Source organism: Thermobia domestica, chromosome 3, assembly GCF_964235325.1.
Source record: "Thermobia domestica chromosome 3, izTheDome1.hap1.1, whole genome shotgun sequence".
Classification (NCBI taxonomy): Eukaryota; Metazoa; Arthropoda; class Insecta; order Zygentoma; family Lepismatidae; genus Thermobia; species Thermobia domestica.
Genome location: NC_137456.1, coordinates 24,435,935 through 24,455,070, shown reverse-complemented (window position 1 = coordinate 24,455,070; position 19,136 = coordinate 24,435,935). Strand labels below are relative to the sequence as shown.

At 34.9% G+C, this 19,136-nt stretch overlaps 1 protein-coding gene across 4 annotated transcripts in view; it reads left to right on the top strand.

Moving 5' to 3' along the window:
• The window catches only part of Tmf (TATA element modulatory factor), an 88,330-nt gene that overhangs the window by 53,396 nt on the left and 15,798 nt on the right, over window positions 1-19,136 (top strand). For 3 of the 4 annotated variants that reach the window (XM_081750550.1, XM_081750553.1, XM_081750551.1), the window contains 5 exons: window positions 1,880-2,072; window positions 5,445-5,589; window positions 8,326-8,463; window positions 10,023-10,043; window positions 17,823-17,946. In XM_081750550.1, coding sequence (XP_081606676.1) covers window positions 1,880-2,072; window positions 5,445-5,589; window positions 8,326-8,463; window positions 10,023-10,043; window positions 17,823-17,946 — 621 coding nt within the window. The remainder of the gene's footprint in view (window positions 1-1,879; window positions 2,073-5,444; window positions 5,590-8,325; window positions 8,464-10,022; window positions 10,044-17,822; window positions 17,947-19,136) is intronic. The other variant, XM_081750552.1, reaches the window with a different exon arrangement.

Genomic DNA, 19,136 nt, shown 5'->3' with positions numbered 1-19,136 from the left:
ACATTAAAAATTTTTAACATCTTGTACTAGTGTTTTAATTTTTTTTATAGTATCTACATCTACTTTCCTAATAATATTTCCTCTGTAACAAAATTGAAGAGGTCGTGGGTTCGATCGTTCTGTTTGAACTCTAAATTAAAAATTCTAACTATATATGAAACTATATGAACTGACGTGAAGTAAAGAGGTACTTCCTGTTAACGTGGAAAGTTGAAATTTGGCATGATTGTAGCTTTCCCGGACTAACCCATAGGAAAATCGCCAAAAGTGACTATTTTTAATTTTTAGGGGGTCTAAAGGGGAATGAAGAAATTTCCCATGTTCTTTAAATAGGCTTTCTTTGAACCTATAATCTCATGCTTTAGGTACTTGGAATTGAAATAAAAACTTGAAATTCTGTATGTTTGTACGTTTGCATAGGATTATTTAACAAAATCACTAAAAATAATAATTTCCAACTTTAGAGTGGTTTTATGGAGAACTGAAAAATCTTCCTCACGTTATTTATGTAAGACACCTTTTATACCCGAAAATTATTGGGCACTTCCTGTAGGGCTAAAATGATTAAATTTGACATGATTGTTGCTTTTCGGGACTAACTCACAGGAAAATTGCCAAAAGTTAATATTTTTAATTTTTAGCGTCTAATGGGACGATAAAGAAATTCCCTGTGTTATTTAAATGATTCTTTATATATATATATATAAAGAATCATTTAAATATCACAAGTTTTTATTCCAATGACAAGTACCTAAATTATGAGATTATAACTATATATATATATATATATATATAGTTATAATGAGATTATAACTATATATATATATATATATATATATAGTAAATTATGAGATTATAACTATATATATATATAGTTATAATCTCATAATTTAGGTACTTGTCATTGGAATAAAAACTTGAAATTCGGTACGCTTGTACGTTTTCGTTAGCGTTACCTGAGTAAATCACAAAAGTAAAATTCCAGCTGTAGGGTGGTTTTATAGAAAACCGAAAAATCTTTCCCATGTTATTTATATGAGACATCTTCTACACCCTAAAATGTTTAGGCATTTCCGGCAGGATTAGAATGATGAAATTTGGTATGATTGTAGCCTTCCGGGTCTAACCCACAGGAAAATTACCAAAAGTGAATATTGTTAGTTTTTAAGGGATCTAAAGGGGAATGAAGAACTTCCCATGTTATTTAAATTGCCGTTTTCTTGGGATACAAAATCTTATTTTAGATAGTTAAAATATGAAACTAGACTTGAATATTTTTTAGAATTGTGGATTTAAGAGGTGAGAGGACGTAGGCCGAGCAAATGCGGGGATCAGGAGTCGGAGCCCCCAGCTAATTGTTCATATAAAATTGAAATAGAGACACCACACACACATTTCAAACAAACAAACAAAATCGATGGGACGTGCTTATTAAATGATGTAATCATCACGTGCTAATAGTGGCATTATATCTCAATCGCATATCTGTAGATGTAGTGCAAGAAGCTTTCGCTATACACAAACTAAAATAGAACACTACGAAAGCAGTACACGCACGTATAGAAATAATTTTGATTTAGCAAATTGAATAAACTCCTAGTCAATATTATATATCTTCTAAGGATAAAAAGATGTAACCTTCTAAAGCCCATCCATTTTCTTTGGAGACGAAAGCCCTTAACAAAAGAAAGAAAAAAATAGTAAGATTTTCTTCTAGAGATTTGGACAGGATTTGGAAAGAAATTTGTGCCCGAAAAAATAAAAGTTGTAAAAGAAAACTTTATAGTTAATATTTTTTTTTTTAATTTATAGATTTTAGCGGAACGTGAAAATACATTAATTTTGCTTGTATCCTTAATTCGATTGTTGTTCTTGGTAGGTGAAGCTCAGTCCAAAATAGTGTCTCTGGTAGAACAAGAGAGGTCGTCGAGGGAGCAGTGCATAGCCATGAGTTCACGAGTTCAGTTGCTTGAATCTCATCTAAATACGTCACAAAAAGAAGTCTCGAAACTTTCAGCGTGTTTGGAAGCGGAAAGAAACAAGTGCCAGGAACTTCAAAAGGCCAAAGACAAGTTAGTATAAATGAATATACGCCGGAGGGCGACATTCGTAATTAGCTCTTTTAGTTTATTTATTTATTTTTTTTACTAATACTAATGGATACTGGGTATGAGGTCATATACTCTGAAGTATTTAATTGCATGCTTGAACTCTCGACTTAGATCTACGTTTTTCAAACCGAAAATGTTTTATGTATTTTATCAAACCAGATTAAGGTATAAAATAAACGTTAGAAAGACAGAAGCAATGGTGATTGGAACGAAGAAGACGGTGTAAAATATAGAAGTAGGAGGGGAAAAGTAGAACAGGTGACTAGTTTTCGATACCTGGGTAGTAGTATTATTAGTGATGATATGAAGTGTAAATGTGGAAATAAAAGCCAGGATAAGAATGGCGAAAGAAGCCTTGAGGAGGAAAAAATTACTATTTTAGGGGACTTTAAATAGAGTTGAGAAAAAGGTTTATAAAATGCTTCCTGTGGACATTACACAAAAATGATGTAAAACGACACGAAGCTTTCGAAATGTGGGTGTGGAAAAGAATGAAGAGAATTAGCTGGATCGCGCGGGAAACGAATGAGAGGGTGTTAGAAATGGTGGGGGAGAAAAGAACAATTTTAGATATTATTAAGAAAAGGAAGAGAAACTGGTTAAGACATTGGCTAAGAAGGAACTGTGGGACGTGCTAAGAGGGTATGGTGACAGGAAAGAGAGGGAGGGAACGAAGGAAACTACGACTAATGGACGTTATCAAAACAGAGAAGTCGTACGTGAAGACGAAGAGGTTAGCGGAAGACCGTGGGGCATGGAAGCTTCACAGTTGCGGCAAATGACGGGCTAATAATGGCAGAATACCTACGATTATGAGATTAAGAAGTACCTAAAAATCTCAGATCTGTTCGTAATTAAGAAATTTGTTACTGATTCCACGTAACTAACCGTCCAATTAATAAAATATGTAAGAAAATATTTCATTTTTTCCGATTCTCATATCCGTGCGATGTATGGTAAATATTTGGTCAAAAGTCAGGCATGAGGTAAAGTTCTGCAGTATTGAAATGAGGTTGATTCTTTTGTAATTGGGTAGGTATTGCACGTTGCTGATAGCAGCTGTAGGATATATTATTAACCCCTTGCGTTCGAGATGTCATTTTCCTATGTGCGTGCTGTAATACATGTTTTCATTTACTGTTAAAAGACTGTCTAAACTGTTACATAGGGTATAGTTATTGTGCAAGCGCGAGGATAGCATTCACATTACTGATAAAACAATTATTTGCGTTGTGGAACATTTGAACTGAAAAAGGGAAATTTTGATATTCTGAAGGGATTTTATGCTGCTTCAGGTTGGCAACACTGACTGGAGATCAACAACAAAGTTTTTTTTCTATCTCGAAATACGGTATCGAAGTTGCCAATTGCTTATCATCAAAACAAACATGTGTGTGTCGTAATTGAACATATGTGTTGCCAATTGTTACCGTCAAAACAAATACATGGCTTCTTTAGGCCTGCCATCTACTGAAACAAAATATTTTTTGTGACTTTTCTGTCAGTAAGGTGCTGTCACCTGAGGAGAAATAGTAGAACTAGTCGTGCCGTGCATCCACTAAAAAGTTCCATCATTTCCAGGATTAATACGACCCATAATAAAGGATACGCTTTTATGACATCTCTATGGATGTCACTGGTATTTTGCAACAGAGTATTTTATGATATCCCCATGGATGTCACTGGTAGTTTGCAACGGAGTATTTTATGATATCCCCATGGATGTCACTGGTAGTTTGCAACGGAGTATTTTATGATATCCCCATGGATGTCACTGGTAGTTTGCAACGGAGTATTTTATGATATCCCCATGGATGTCACTGGTAGTTTGCAACGGAGTATTTTATGATATTCCCATGGATGTCACTGGTAGTTTGCAACGGAGTATTTTATGATATCCCCATGGATGTCACTGGTATTTTGCAACAGAGTATTTTATGATATCCCCATGGATGTCACTGGTAGTTTGCAACGGTGTATTTTATGATATCCCCATGGATGTCACTGGTAGTTTGCAACGGAGTATTTTATGATATCCCCGTGGATGTCACTGGTAGTTTGCAACGGAGTATTTTATAATATCCCCATGGATGTCACTGGTATTTTGCAACAGAGTATTTTATGACATCCACATGAATGTCACTGTTATTTTGCAACGGAGTATTTTTATGATTTCCACATGGATGTCACTGGAAGGCAAGAGGTTAAGAGATTATATGGAATATATTTTACAAAATAAAATTTTACTAGCCTTGTTTGTATTCCTAGAGGAATGAAGTGGTTCTTATATTTCGGATTATCCTTTTTCAAGGTTCACTACGTGTTTTATATCATACTACGCAAGAAGTTTTTCTCACGTTTGCGCAAGATTAGTATAATTTTATTTTATAGAACACATATTGAATACTTAAGAGATGACAAGACCAGAGGGGAAAAAAAACTTTTCCCGTACGGTTTGGTTACTCTCTGGCAACTTCTTCAATGTTATCAACTATATTAGGAATGCGTGGCAAATACTACTCTTTCTTGAAGAATGTGATACAGCTCTCCACGTTATAATGTATTTTCTCAACGCCAAACGTACATAACTTTGAAGTGAAGATTACATTTTACTTATTTCTCTTAAGAACAAGAATTTTAGGAATGATCAAAAGATTGCGATCTTGGCCAAGTATTTTAAAAATGATTAAAAAAACATCAAAAGATTGCGATGTTTAATAAGTTTTTGGATCAGGGACCACAAAATTTTTGAACGGCCCTTAAATCGAGTTTTGGTATTTTCTACGGAATAAGCACATCATACTGAGTTAAATAATAGTTTGGGTTTGGTTACACTGTACGTAGTTTTCCAGATATAAGCCGTACAAGAAAATTTTTGATTGAAATATATTGGATGTTTTAATCCAAAAATGCAATCAAGGATCCACTTACGTATTGCCAGTTTAGTAGAGCAGTTAACAACATTGATAAACTTGGGAGAGAGCATCGAAACCGTATGGAAAAGCTTTTTCTGGAGCATCGAAACCGTATGGAAAGCTTTTTCTGCGCAAAACATTTTTTTTTTTTTTAAATCTCGCAAGCAATTATACGAAGATTATAAATATGTATAAAAGTACGAAAATTGAATTAAAGCGATCCCAAGAAAACTTGATTAGCTAAACAACCAATTTTGTATTCAGTTTCATTGAAATTAGGGGTTGAAAAATCTCCCAATGTATTGTATTTGTGGGTTGTTTGTGATATGTGATAATAGCCGTTAGTCGATTATTGTTTCTTTGCTAACACCAAATAAGGACAGTATAGTGTTTTAATTCTCTACCACGATTTTTATAGGGAGAGCAGTCTAGTGGAATCTCTACGCAAGTCTCTAGCTGAAGAAGTTAGCGAATTACGGAGGGAGATTGTAGCTCTAGAAGAACAGCTAAGTGTTGAGCGAACTGCCACGGAGGCAGAACGAAGAAAAAATTTGTTGCTGCAGGTAAGATAATTAATATGTAGAGTTCATGAAAATAATGCATTTATTGTTATTATTAGACACACACCTTTGTTAACCCTGCCTACACATACATGTGTTGGGAGTAATGTTCAGCAAATGTCTGTGGTTTCTACCATTTTATTATTGCCCTTGGTTTGACTAAGACTGTTCTTAAAGGAGTTAGAAAAGCACTTCTCTCAAACGCAGTCCTTCATTAGATCGGAGAGGTAAAAGTGGGAAACTCATATTTGGCGACAATCTTGTCAAGGAACTTATAATGTAAAGTCTCATATCGCGTAAAGTGATCAGCGCAGGCCAGCGATCCCTAATCCACGTTTTCATGTGTAATACTCGCTTGGCATACCGAAATTCCTTATTGTATGTAGTAATGTATTCGTGATGCGCCATTCTTGGAGAATTAGCTTATTCACCCCACATTCTCGTGTGTTCTACTGTTTAACGGTGTTCCCATTTCGACACTAACTTTCAAATTACACTAGATTATTAAACAAATGCATCCCCATCTCTTTACAGTGTTAACATCAGCTGTTTATTCATAGTAACTTTCCGCCAATGAATTTCAAATATTGCAATATATTGGCTATTGTGAAACACGACTACATACCACTGTCTTAAACGGACTTTGATATCATTAGCTATTTTGACCTATTACTACAGCAGGTAGACTGATATAATTTGGAGTACAACAATGAAAAGTTTCGCATATTTATCCATTAAATGTATATGTAAATCAATGCTGACTTACCCAGGATTCGTTTTCGCTGTCGCATTGAACAGATAAAAATAGAAGATACTAACAGAATACCAGTTCTTCGCACGGGGAGAATACGTTTCATTTTGAACATAAAGGACTATTTAAACGGCATCAGAAGTGTCACTGTTCGTCTCAGTGATCCCCAAAACTATGGATTCGACACTAATATCGGTAAGTTTTGATCATTTGTTATATATATATATATATATATATATATATATATATATATATATATCCTCCCCATCCCTCAAGTTGCAGGGCTAAATTTGGATTTAAACGGCATAGGGAGTGTCACTGTTCATCTCAGCGATCCCGAGAATTATGGATTCGACACTAATATCGGTAATTTTCAATCATTTTTAAATATCTTCCCGTTCCCCTAAGTTGCACCGTCAAAGTAAAGTGATAAAAATTATCTCAGGCCCAAACCTCATCTTTGTTGAAAATTTGATCGAGATCGGTTGGGTGGCTCAAGGGGTACGAAGCCACAAGCATAGTGACTTTCATTTATATATATGTATAGATTTGTTCCAAGCAGGATAGTTCCGTAGGTGAGGCAAGTGGAGTGGTCACCGCAGGCCATAGGAGGAAAGAGTTAGGTCCTTCGGAAAAAGTAACAAATTGAATATTTCTAAATTTTCTTGTGGTTCAACATTTAGAGATGAAGAACCATCGTTTTATGATACTTTTTTAGATTTATATACTAGTATTAATGTCGCTTGTAGTAGAATGTCACTATCATTGAATTTCATGTCTAGCATGAATAAATTATTTGGAAGTCAAAGTTGGAGCAAACTAATTCATTCATGCTAGATACGAAATTCTTAGCTATATCATTAACCCCGCTTCTCGCTGTGAACTTTCGGTACAGATCTCGCATATCGAAGGGACAATCATGGTTCCAGAAACAGGAATTTGTGCCATTGCTAGATTTTCTGTTGTAATTTTGTACTCTAGTAGTTAACGAAATATTTCAAAAGTTTCAATATCTCACCTGTGTCATAAATTTCGTATAGGTACGTATCTATTACCTAGCTCTTTTAGAATACAAAAGTATTACTTAAGCTTTAAAGTCTCATGATTATGAATTTCAAAGAGTGAAAAAGTGATTTGACTGGACCGGGACTCGAATCCGGGATCTTGGTGTCAGTACTCACCAGTACCAGTCAGTAACATGGTCGCTTACTCTGAGGGAAGAACATAAACTGAAAGTATTTGAGAACAAGATACTGAGACGAATATTCGGACCCAAGAGGAACGGGAATGGGGAATGGCGGAAACTTCATAACGAGGAACTACATAATTTATACGGTTTACCAAATATTGTTAGGGTCGTCAAGTCAAGGAGGCTTAGGTGAGCAGGTCATGTAGCTAGGATGGAAGAAAGTAGAAACGCTTTCCAAGTCTTGGCTGGAAGACCAATCGGAAAACGACCATTAGGAAGACCTAGACGCAGATGGGAGGACAATATTAAGATGGATCTCACAGAGATTGGAATACAAAGTAGAAACTGGATGCAGTTAGCTAAGGATAGAAGTCAGTGGAGAGCTTTTGTGAACGCGGCATTGAACCTCCGGGTTCCATAGGCCATAGAGTTAGTTAGTTATTGAATTCACACCTGCAGAGGATTTGTGTGTAAAAATTAGTTTAAATGGGTTGTTTCCTCCTTTCAATACCATATTACACAGTTATCCTTTGTAGGCGAATTGAAACCTGTAAATTATACTAATTTGTAATAAAATAATTGATAGCAGCAAGAACTATAAAACGGAAATCCACAAACGGTGTTTTTACAATGCTAAGTTGGTGTAGTGCGACTAGGATTCAAACATATGGCTTTCTGCTTCAGAGATCAATTGACTAAAGCCTACAATTATATGTAAATGCTCTGACTCAATGTGCGAAGTGATGTTATAATCTGATAAGCGTACAACCTGCAAGACCATGATTTGTTTTTTCAACAGGATCAGCTGCGAGAGCGGGAACAGGAAAGAGGACGTGAGAGGAGGGAGTCAGCACCAGCAACGCCTCGTTCGTCACCAACTCTTAGCTTTGGAAGGGCCTCGCTCTCTGAGTCAATTTCTAGTGCCACTTGGCCTCAGGTGAGAAATTTAATTTTTACTTATGTTCAGTTCTGTATGGAAACCAGTATAATTTATTAGGGTAACTAACCAATGCTACGAATTCAGAAAGCTGAAAGTTAATCGCTGCAGAAACATGTTCCCTTTGGGTTTCAGTAATCACACTATAGGGAGTTTAAAAATAAACTTAGCTTAAACGTCAATAAAGAAAGAAGAATGAAATCACAACCGTAACACTTATTCTTACTCGCGGTTTTTAAGGATACCATTGTCCGAATAACCCATACATAATCAGTAGCTCCACGTCTCTCTCTCTCTCGCTATATATATATATATATATATATATATATATATATATATATAATGTATGTCCAGGATGCAAGATAAGATTTTTTTTCTCCTCTCAATATCATTGACTTCACACCTCTAGAAGGGTTGATATGAGAAAGAATAGGTTGTTTCTTTCATTTATCACACAATATTTTAAAATCTTTGTGCAAATCAAAACTATATTTATTCTCCTATGTATTTTAATGTAATTACTTGGAAAAGAGATGTTTCTTTTCTGTAGTACTGGTGATCAAATGAATACATCTATCAGGTTTGATAGTATAAAATTATCTGAAATAACTTCCCCAGGCTATAAAAAGTACAACAGTGTTATAAAGAATACAACAAATATTTGAGCAGCGTTCATGTGAACTTCAAATACATATTTTTTTAAATACTTCACTAATAATGTATGGTCATTTGTGTGAAAATTAACATCACATTTGCAGGGTGTTTCAAAACAACAACGATAACGTTTGGAGCTGATTACTGACACCAAGATAAGACAAAAAGTTTAGACCAACCTGGGTGCAGGAATTCGTTATTTCGGAGTTATAGGCTGCGGAAACATGAAAAAATAAATAAATAAATAAAATAACTTTAAAGGTCCATCGCTCCAGCACTATAGGACCTATCAGGTTTCAAAATCCTGTGGTACTTCCACTACAATTTTTATAGAGCTAGTTGGTGAGTACTTCAAATTATGTGCCCGTAGCCAAACTCCCTCTATAAAAATTATTGCGAGAGTACCTTAGGATTCTGAAATATGTATGTTTTGAATAGGGCACATATTAGTTCCAAAGTGAAGTCTTGGCCCGACTACGGTAGGTCTCATAGTATTGGAGCTATAGACCTTTAAAGTTCATTATTTCATGTTTTCGGCAGCCTGTAACTCCGAAATGATGAATTTCTGCACCCAGGTTGGTCTTTTATTTTTAAATCTTGGATTCAATCTTGGCCTCCCAAACGTTGTCGGTGTTGTTTTGAAACACCCTGGATAAAGCTGATGAGGTAATAAACAATCAGGACTGATTTTTTAAAGTTTAATCATAGATATTAACGTTTATCCTATATGATAAAACGTTAAGTTAGTGTTTAAAAATGATAAAACGTTAAGTTAGTATTTAAAAATCATTTTGCAGTGTTTATACCTTATCGGAATTATACTTTTGAACTAAGTGATATACTAATACTGTTAACGATGTTGATTAAAAAAGAACGAATTATTAATTTAAAGATTTTTTCTCTAGGGCTTGCATAGAATATCTTCAGTGAGTAGATATTGTTGTATAGGCATTTGTCTAATCCTCGCATGCAATCAGTCAAGTATGCATGATCATATCTTCATGCAATGCACGAGTAAGAGACAGATACATCATATATAAATATATTTCAGTGAATGAACTAAAATACGTGATCAAATGTGTATTTAATAACCTGTGATTACTTATACATCCATGTTCAAAAATAATTGTGTTCTAATGAAATGCTTCTAACTAAGTAACGAAAGAAGTTTGCCTGTTATGTTTTGGCTTTTACTGCCTGATAGAAATCAGGTACTAACTAACTTCCGAATAAACTTTGCCTATTACGTTTGACTTTTACTGCCTGCCTGGTAGAAATCAAGTACTTTCTGATAAGCATCAGTTTGACCTGATGTTACTTCTATTTCACTAGTATTAAAAGAAAAAAATCTAATAGAACTTTTCACGTAGAATCCAAATATGTAATCATTTTTTTCTCCATCACTCACCATTTTCCCGTGACATCCACGTGACCTTGAAAAATGGGTTATTTTCAGACATTTGTTATTTACGTGCAGATAATCGCATTTAACTTCACGGTAATTGCAATATAAGCACGGTTTATACCTCATTGGATTCGCAATGAAATACACTTTATAGTGATGTATACACCATGCCGTCATTTTTATATGAAGAATTGTGTGTGATATTCCCTCCAAAAAGTAGTTTATGAGTTTTTTTTTTTTTTTTTTTTTTTCTCATGTCACTATTCATATAATGATACAGAAACGGGAATTGCACCAAAACATAGATGTATGTCTATCAGTACAATACAGTTACAATATGACGTGCTTATATTGTAAATACCATGGAAGTTTCATGTGATTATCTACACGTAAATAACGAATTTCGAAAAATAACCCATTTTTCAAGGTCACGTGGGTGTCACGGGAAAATGGTAGGTGATGGAGAAAAATTTGAAATCTTTAAGTTTTACGTCCCACGGTTATGCCGGTTAGGCTAAAGGAGACGGTGATGATGAGTAATGAATGAAATGGTGGAATGAAGAAAGTGGGAGGAAACGGGAGAACCCCGAGAAAACCCACGCACACGGTGTTTGTCCACCACAAAGTTCACTTGGCGGGGGCTGGGATCGAACCCGGGACCCCAAGCACCAGAGGTGAACGCTCTACCACTGAGCCACCGCGGCCCCCTAAGAGAAAAATTTGAATTCTACATGAAAAGTTCTAGAAGAATGAAGTATTATAATTCCTGTGCCAAAAATCTTGGTGACTAGTGATCTTTAAAGGCATTGAAAGTGTCTATGTTGTAATTTATTGTAATTGATCTATCTTTTAGTTTTCTAAGATTTATAAGTTTTCAAGATGAATGTGCTTATGTATATTAGATGCTAATTCAGAATTAAAGAAAAAGACAGATAGACATCATATTGTAATTTTGAAGGGTAATTTTAGATGTATCCAGTACATTTTCTATAATAATTGAAAAAAAAAAAAAAAAAAACAGTACTAATTAAAGCTTTGCCGAGAAATTTGTTTTCGATATAATTTCAGGAGCAATGCGTGCTTCCTCAATCGACGTAGAAAAAACAAAAAGTTCGTAGCGATGAATACACACGACTAATGGCATATCTTCTACTGATGACAACTGCAAAATGTTGTTAGTAGTTCTATATGATGTACAGTATATTGAATAATTTCCGAAGTTTTATTATATACATATTGTAACTACTTGTGCGTGTGAAATTTTCTGGAGCGATTGTGGAGCCGATCGGACTCATCAAAACTATCTTCAGTATAACACGGTATAGTTTAAGTCATTACCAGTGGACGATATGATTTGTTTATTCTACATCTACTGACAAAGAGAGGCACATTGCCCTCGAAATTATATTGAGAGCTACATTTCGAAGCATAGCTTTGGTAAGTACACTCATTTCAGTGGCATTACGCTGTTTACAAATTTAAGTTCAAGATTTCAAACAAGCGAATTGAGTCTTAAGAAAATCATTCTATAAATAAATCTGATAATATTGTATTTCCATTTTCTAAATTCAGGTCCATTGAAGCTTGATAATGAACACATTCTGGTGTGTACTAATGCATTAGTTCATAGTATGGTGGTAAAAACGAGTAAAACGAGCAAATTTCCTTTCTTATTAAGTCGCATTCTTATATAAAATATAAAATATTAGTAAGAATTTTTCAATTCGGATCCAGGCGTAAAAATAGGAACCTGAAAAACACTTGAAATTGGCACACTGTTTTACGCTTGAAACACGTGTGTAATGTATCTATGAACATTGCCTGTTCTGGACTGTTTTAGCAGAAGTATATTAAAAAAGAAAATGCTTTTCGCATGTTCATTGGGTGAACAAGGAACACACAGGCAAAGAACATGGAGTGTAAAAGAAACGTTTACCGCCTGTAAGTAGGGGCGTAGCCAGAGATTATTGAACCGGCTCGAACGTCCCTATCCAGTTTGTTATTAATTTCACACTATTGTCGAAATGACCAATTGAGTGCCAGAGTAGCCTGAGTACCAAAAGCAATAAGGTCGAACTTAATAATATACATATTAAGTTCGACCTTATTGCTTTTGATAATTAGGCTACTCTGTACTTAACTGGTCCAATTAATATTATCGTGGATTTCATTAATATAAATAATGGTTTTATATGTTAAACAAGAGCGTCGTAGGGAGCTGCCAGTTCCAGTCTCCCACTGATCTACCAGCTAGTATTCTCGCAGTACAGAATCAAATTTTACAAATACCTTTGAGACTGCAATCAACTTTGCAACCAAGTATCTTCAAACCTTATTCGTATCAAGAATATTGTAAATGTTTCTTGAATACAAGCAATCTTTGCCCCCTTTCCCACTGTAATCTGCCTTTTCTGGTTATAAATACAGGCAATGTACGGTATACATGTTTACAATTCCTTTCCATAGGAGAACGGTCTGAATGGAAATGACCTTTCTCTCTTTGGGAACATGCTGTGTACAAATCGTGTAAATGTTTTCTTTGTACCAACTTGCCGGGAACATGCTTTTCCATGTTATACTTACAGCCGATGTACAGTGAATGTTTACAACTCCTCTCCATAGGTGGTTGAAAAGACCTTTCCGTGGGACATTAAACTAAATCAGACCAGATCAGACTTTTCTTTCCCATCGTTTCACAGGCTTTATCTGGAACATTGTTAAAGAAACAAGACTCCTTCCCATGATTCTTTGTTATTTATTTCTAGTATAAAATGGTTTCACATTTTGAATCTGAAGAAGTATGTTAAAAAAAAAAAATCGGGTGTAATATATATTTTTAATTGTAATGAACTAAAGAACCAATGAACTGAATCCATATAAATAAATAGTTATGTGTAGGTTGTTTATAAGATAGGAAACCGTGGCGTTGTCTCTCTCAATATGTGTGAAATAAATAAATACTGAAGAGTGGCGTTATCCCTATCAGTTTTGACTAAATCTGTGTTCGAATGCCGTCAGGCCTGTCACCAATCAGCTTAGCGACCCCGAAAACTATGAATTCTACCTAATATCGGTTATTTAGGACATGTTATTTTTCACGCCCCCCTCAATGCGGTTAAATTTGAACGTGAACAGCGTCGAAAATGTTATTTGCCTCAACGACTCCGAAAACTATGCATTCGATACACTAATATAGGTAATTTTGGACATATTTTTTTACGCTTTACGACTTTACTTTCGGAGAATACTTACTTTCGGAGTTACAGGCTGCCGAAAACATGAAAAAATGAACTTTAAAGGTCCATAGCTCCAAAACTATAGTACCTATCGTAGTTGGGTCAATACTTCACTGAGGAACTAGTATGTGCCCTATTCAAATATCCAAGTTTCATAATCCTCTGGTACTTTTGCAACAATTTCTGTAGAAGTAGTTGGTGAGTACTTCAAATTATATGCCCGTAGCCAAACTTCCTCCATAAAAATTGTTGCGTGAGTACCTTAGGATTCTGAAACATGTATTTTTGGGTAGGGCACATATTAGTTCCTAAGTGAAGTCTTGATCCGACTACGGTAGATCCCTTAGTTTTGGAGCTATGGACCTTTAAAGTTGATTTTTTCATGTTCTCGGCAGCCTATAACTCCGAAAGTAAGCATTTGTACTCCCAGGTTGGTCTATACTTTTTGTGTTATCCTGGTGTTAGGAATCACCTCCCAAATGTTGTTGGTGTTGTTTTGAAACACCCTGTACATATTAAAATACTAGAAAAGTTTATATGTTTGTGGCCAATTCTTTCGACATCTTTATATATATATATATATATATATATATATATATATATATTAAACTTTTTTCACTCGTTAGAATTTCAGAGGATTTCTGTTCTAAAAAACTGTGAGGGTAAACAAATGTGGTTTGGATTCCATGGTAAGCTTTAGGTCCATGTTTTACATAGTCCCGGTGCAGAGAAAGAATTTTAACCTTCAAATAAACAATCAAAAATAGATAATAAGCGTATGTGAACTGTTAGTGTTTTCGTTTTGTTATCGAGAAGTCCAAAACATACAACTGGCCATCTTCAGTGGGATTTTGTGAAAGTTGTCTTTATTTCTACCAGACGATTGCTGAGATAGGTCCTTGAAATAATAGGTATCAGATCTGCTTTTTCAGAAAACATTGTCTCGTCTTTTATTGTTATGACAATAGCAACTGTATCTGAATTCGTTAGTGAATAAATAAGATTTGTGTGTGTGTGTTCGTATTAAGTGCATGAAACAAAAATTATAAACATGCATGGGATAAATAATAGTTCAGTTGGAATTTATATTTCAGGGAGCCACCAGTTCCTTAAAAGCTTTTGCATTTGTAATACTATTACAATTTGTGAAATCTTACTTTACATGCATGTTTTACTATATGCAGCATGGAATGTTCAATGCATTAATGACAAGTATCGATAAATAATTTATATAATTGCTAAAGGAAGCAACAATTTTACCCCTTCCTTTTAGCATACGCATACAAGAGATAATTGGTTCTTCAGTAAGTACTGAGGAGTATCTGAACATCTTTTTCAATATTCTAGCTCTAATATAAGATTTTTAAGTCTGTCTCGAAAAAAAATTAATAATAATAATAATAATAAGAAGAAGAAGAAGAATTGGAAAGAAGAATATCAACTCGTCGTTTTGAACACAGGCAGACAGTAGTGAAAATAGTTCCTCTGGTAACCGAACATCTTCCTTTTTTCTAGGTTTTCAGCATACTATGTGATAATGTTCATTTTGTTACTAACCGGTGATGCTGTGCTTTGTAAAAATGTCCCTCTGCTATATTATTTATTTTTTAAAATGAAGATTTTTAATAGCTTACCCTTCACAATCAGTCCCAACAGACAGAAATAGTTCGTAAACTTAAAAAAAAAAATGTATCATTATTACTGTTTATTATTTGTTTGACGAGTTTCCATGATCATAAAGTTAAAGTCAGTTTTCTCCCTTGAACTTGGGTGATATAAACCAGAAGCAATAAATTCAAGTGGAAAGCCTGAGGAGAAGTATAAGCAATGCTTAATGAAAATCAGGTAATTATGAGCAAAGTAATAGTTAACATGTTGTCATAAAACGGATTCACACTTGCTCCTCTGACTAATTTCATCCCCAAACAATAGGTGTAGGACTTTAATTTCAAACAAAAGGTACACTATATTTTATAAAACTTAAATATTTTTCTTTACGAAAGTTATTTGAAACATACAGAAGGTTATTCGGTTTATATCGGACTAATTTTGAAGGGTACTTAATTTGCGGAAACCTTACCGCCATGACAAATGGTGTCCTATTGGACCAGCGTGCGTGGTCTTGAAAGGGTTAATGCCCGTTCGTGGCCAGATGATTAACGAGCATACATTTTCTAGTCGTGGACATATTTCAATCCTTGTAACTTTCTCCATGTTCACTCTGGAATTATTATTTAAATAATTATTATTTTTCTGACCAGAGTATGCATTTCTTTATTAAAAATAAATTATTTCGTTACGAAATAATTTATTTACAATAAAGAAATGCGTACTCTGGTCAGAAAAACAATAATTATTCAATCCTTGATGGAGATGCTTCCATCAAATAATAATAATACTAAAAAAAAAAAATATTCCATTTTAAGCAGTGGCTCTCGCCTCATAAAGCTTCGGTGCCGAAAAAGGACGTGTTAAACTCCAACTAATCGAAAATTACGAAGTGCATTAGTCGTCTAGATAAGTTATTACTTAACTACTGTATGATGGTCGCTTTCTCGTTATACGCGCCTTTGGCGTGGGAGACCCGGGTTCGATTCCCGGCGGGAGCTCATGTGGTTCGGATTCCACGTTAATCAGTAGGTCCACGTCTCATATAGCCTCGCTGCTGAACGGGACGCTAAACTAAAATCAACTCAACTCAACTCGCTTTCTCGTTGTTACAATAACTGGAATAGGACAGGAATTCTTCGGAGTGGCTTGTCAATTATCTCACAGAAACTGAAAGTTCTATATCCCTACTAGAAACCGAATTCATTACGTATCGTGCCAAAAACAGGGATACCTATTCCCTACACAGCTCCACTGTTTATGTAAGTGGTAAAGTGAAAAATTCGAAGCCTTTACTTCCAATGCATATCATGCAACATCCGTTTCAATACTTTTTTCAAAGTATTTATTAAAAATATGAACACTTTATTTTTACATGCCGTTTTACACATTTACTTTGTTAGTAATCTTGTAAACTGCACCAACCAAAGTTTGTTCACAGATACTGATCTGATTTTGTGATCGGCTTCACGTCACAAAACTAAACTACTATTCAGTCTCAATAGTTTTCTTATTTATTGGTATAAACCATACTGTAATGTATGGTAGAAAAACGGTACACGGGTTTTCCGTCACTTTTATTATTATTATTATTATTATTATTATTATTATTATTATTATTATTATTATTATTATTATTATTATTATTATTATTATTATTATTATTATAAAAGCTTTTATACAGTTTTGCACACTGAGTTACAAATAAGTAATGTTTTTAATTGTGCTTTCTTTATAAGTTACCCGGAGCAGCACGGAGGTTTAGGGTTGTTGGTTAGGAACTTTTTGCCCGATGCAGCGCAGAGGTGGATAGTATTTCCTACCCAGAGCAGCGCGGAGATGAGTAGGGAACCTTTTGCGTGATGCAGCGCAGAGGTGGGATAATATTTCTTGCCCAGTGCGGCGCGGAGATAGGTAAGGAACCTCTTGCCCGAAGCAGCGCAGAGATAAGATTAAGGGAGTTTCTCCCACTCAGAGCTTCGGTGCCGGAAGTTTCTCCCACCCGAAGCTTTTATTATACTTCGGAGGCAAAAGTATAATAAAAGTCCTAGACCATAGGTAGGAGGTGATTAGTTGGTGACTGATGTGCATCCTCTTTTTTTAGCCAGTTTTCGAAGCTGAAGCCTGTGGAGGGGGTGAAGAAGTCCTCTTCGTGACTCTTTGTGCCTTTTTCATATTTTTTGTGTCCTCTTTGTACTTCTTCGAAGATGACCTTGTTGGCTGCTTGCTGGTGCTTGTGCTGAAGCACGTAGTGTTGTATGTTAATATGAGGGGATATTACAATACTCGTAGAAATACAAGAAAACTTTCAGCAGACTCGCACTAAACTAAATAAATGACAAGATACGAAACATATTTTTCTTCTTCTTCTTTTTTTTTTCAATTGCCATGTATTTATTTTTATTTAGAAACACGTTTATACATCATAAAGATTATTTAAAAATACACTGTTTTAGTTTCAGGACGATGGGTTCGACACAGTTTCTACGATGGGTCGCTACAATGTGTATGATAGCTTACGTGCCGGCAACACAACGTCGCTGTTGGAGGGACTTCAGTCTCAATTGAAGCTGAGAGATGGTAAATATCTTCTGAATATTTGTATTTTAACATATATATGAAGGGTGGTAGGTAACTCCACCGAAAAACTTTGGGAGGCGATTCCTTATACGAAATGAAAGAAAAAAGTTCTAATAAACATGGATCGAGAAACTTCTCCTTTCAGAGTTATGAACTACATTGAAAATTCAAAAAATCACTTTTCAAAACTCTCCTATTAGAAAAATTTAAGAATTACTCAGATCTGGTACTCTTTATCTAAATATCCATGTTTCAGAAGTCCACCGATACCAGCGAAACGAACGCGGGAACCATTAGTACGAGGTATAGGGATACTCCTTTAAGTACTAATGGTGCGTTCGTTTCGCTGGTATCGGTGAATTCTGAAACATGGATATTTAGATAAAAGTGTATACCAGTTCCTGTGTAATTTCTTAAACCGCTTGGGATAGGCCCTATAGTTTCTAAACCAGAGCGTTTTGAAACGTGATATTTCGAATTTTCTGTAGTTCATAACTCTGAAAGGAGACGTTTTACGATCCATGTTTATTAGAACTTTTTTCTTTCATCTTGTATAAGGAACCGCCTCCGAAGTTTTTCGGTGGAGTTACCTACCATCCTGTATATATGTATGTATGTATGTATATTGCTTGTAGTAATGCACATGCTTTCTCTTTAAAGTGAAGTTTTAGTAAAACGTCAGTTTCTTTAGTTGAGTACAGATTTGAAAGCCTAAATTTTGGTAATAGTTCATTGATTTTTAGATGCTTTGGATATATTGGGTTCTTGATTCGACGGTTCTGGAAATAGAGCCCTGGTACTTTTTTCCTGATAGGCAAAACTACGTTGGCTACAAAATCCGAATTAAATAACTACAAAGTTTCGTAGACATCAGGCGGAAAACTTCCAAAACTTTTAGAACAAGGAAACGCGATTTTTTGAAAGCTGAAATTAAGGAACTTGAAGATAATAGTAAAAATAAAAACATTTGGGACATTTATAAGGGGATCAACGAATTTAAGAAATAGTATCAACCTCGGGCTTATATATTAAAGAAAGCTGACGGAACAGTTCTCACTGATACGGATAGCATCTTACATAGATGGAAAGATTTCTTAGACGAATTGCTTAACTCTCAGCCAAAAACTAATGTGCATGGAGAAAGGAAAATACACACCGAGGAACCGTATATTCCAGAACCTAAAAGAATA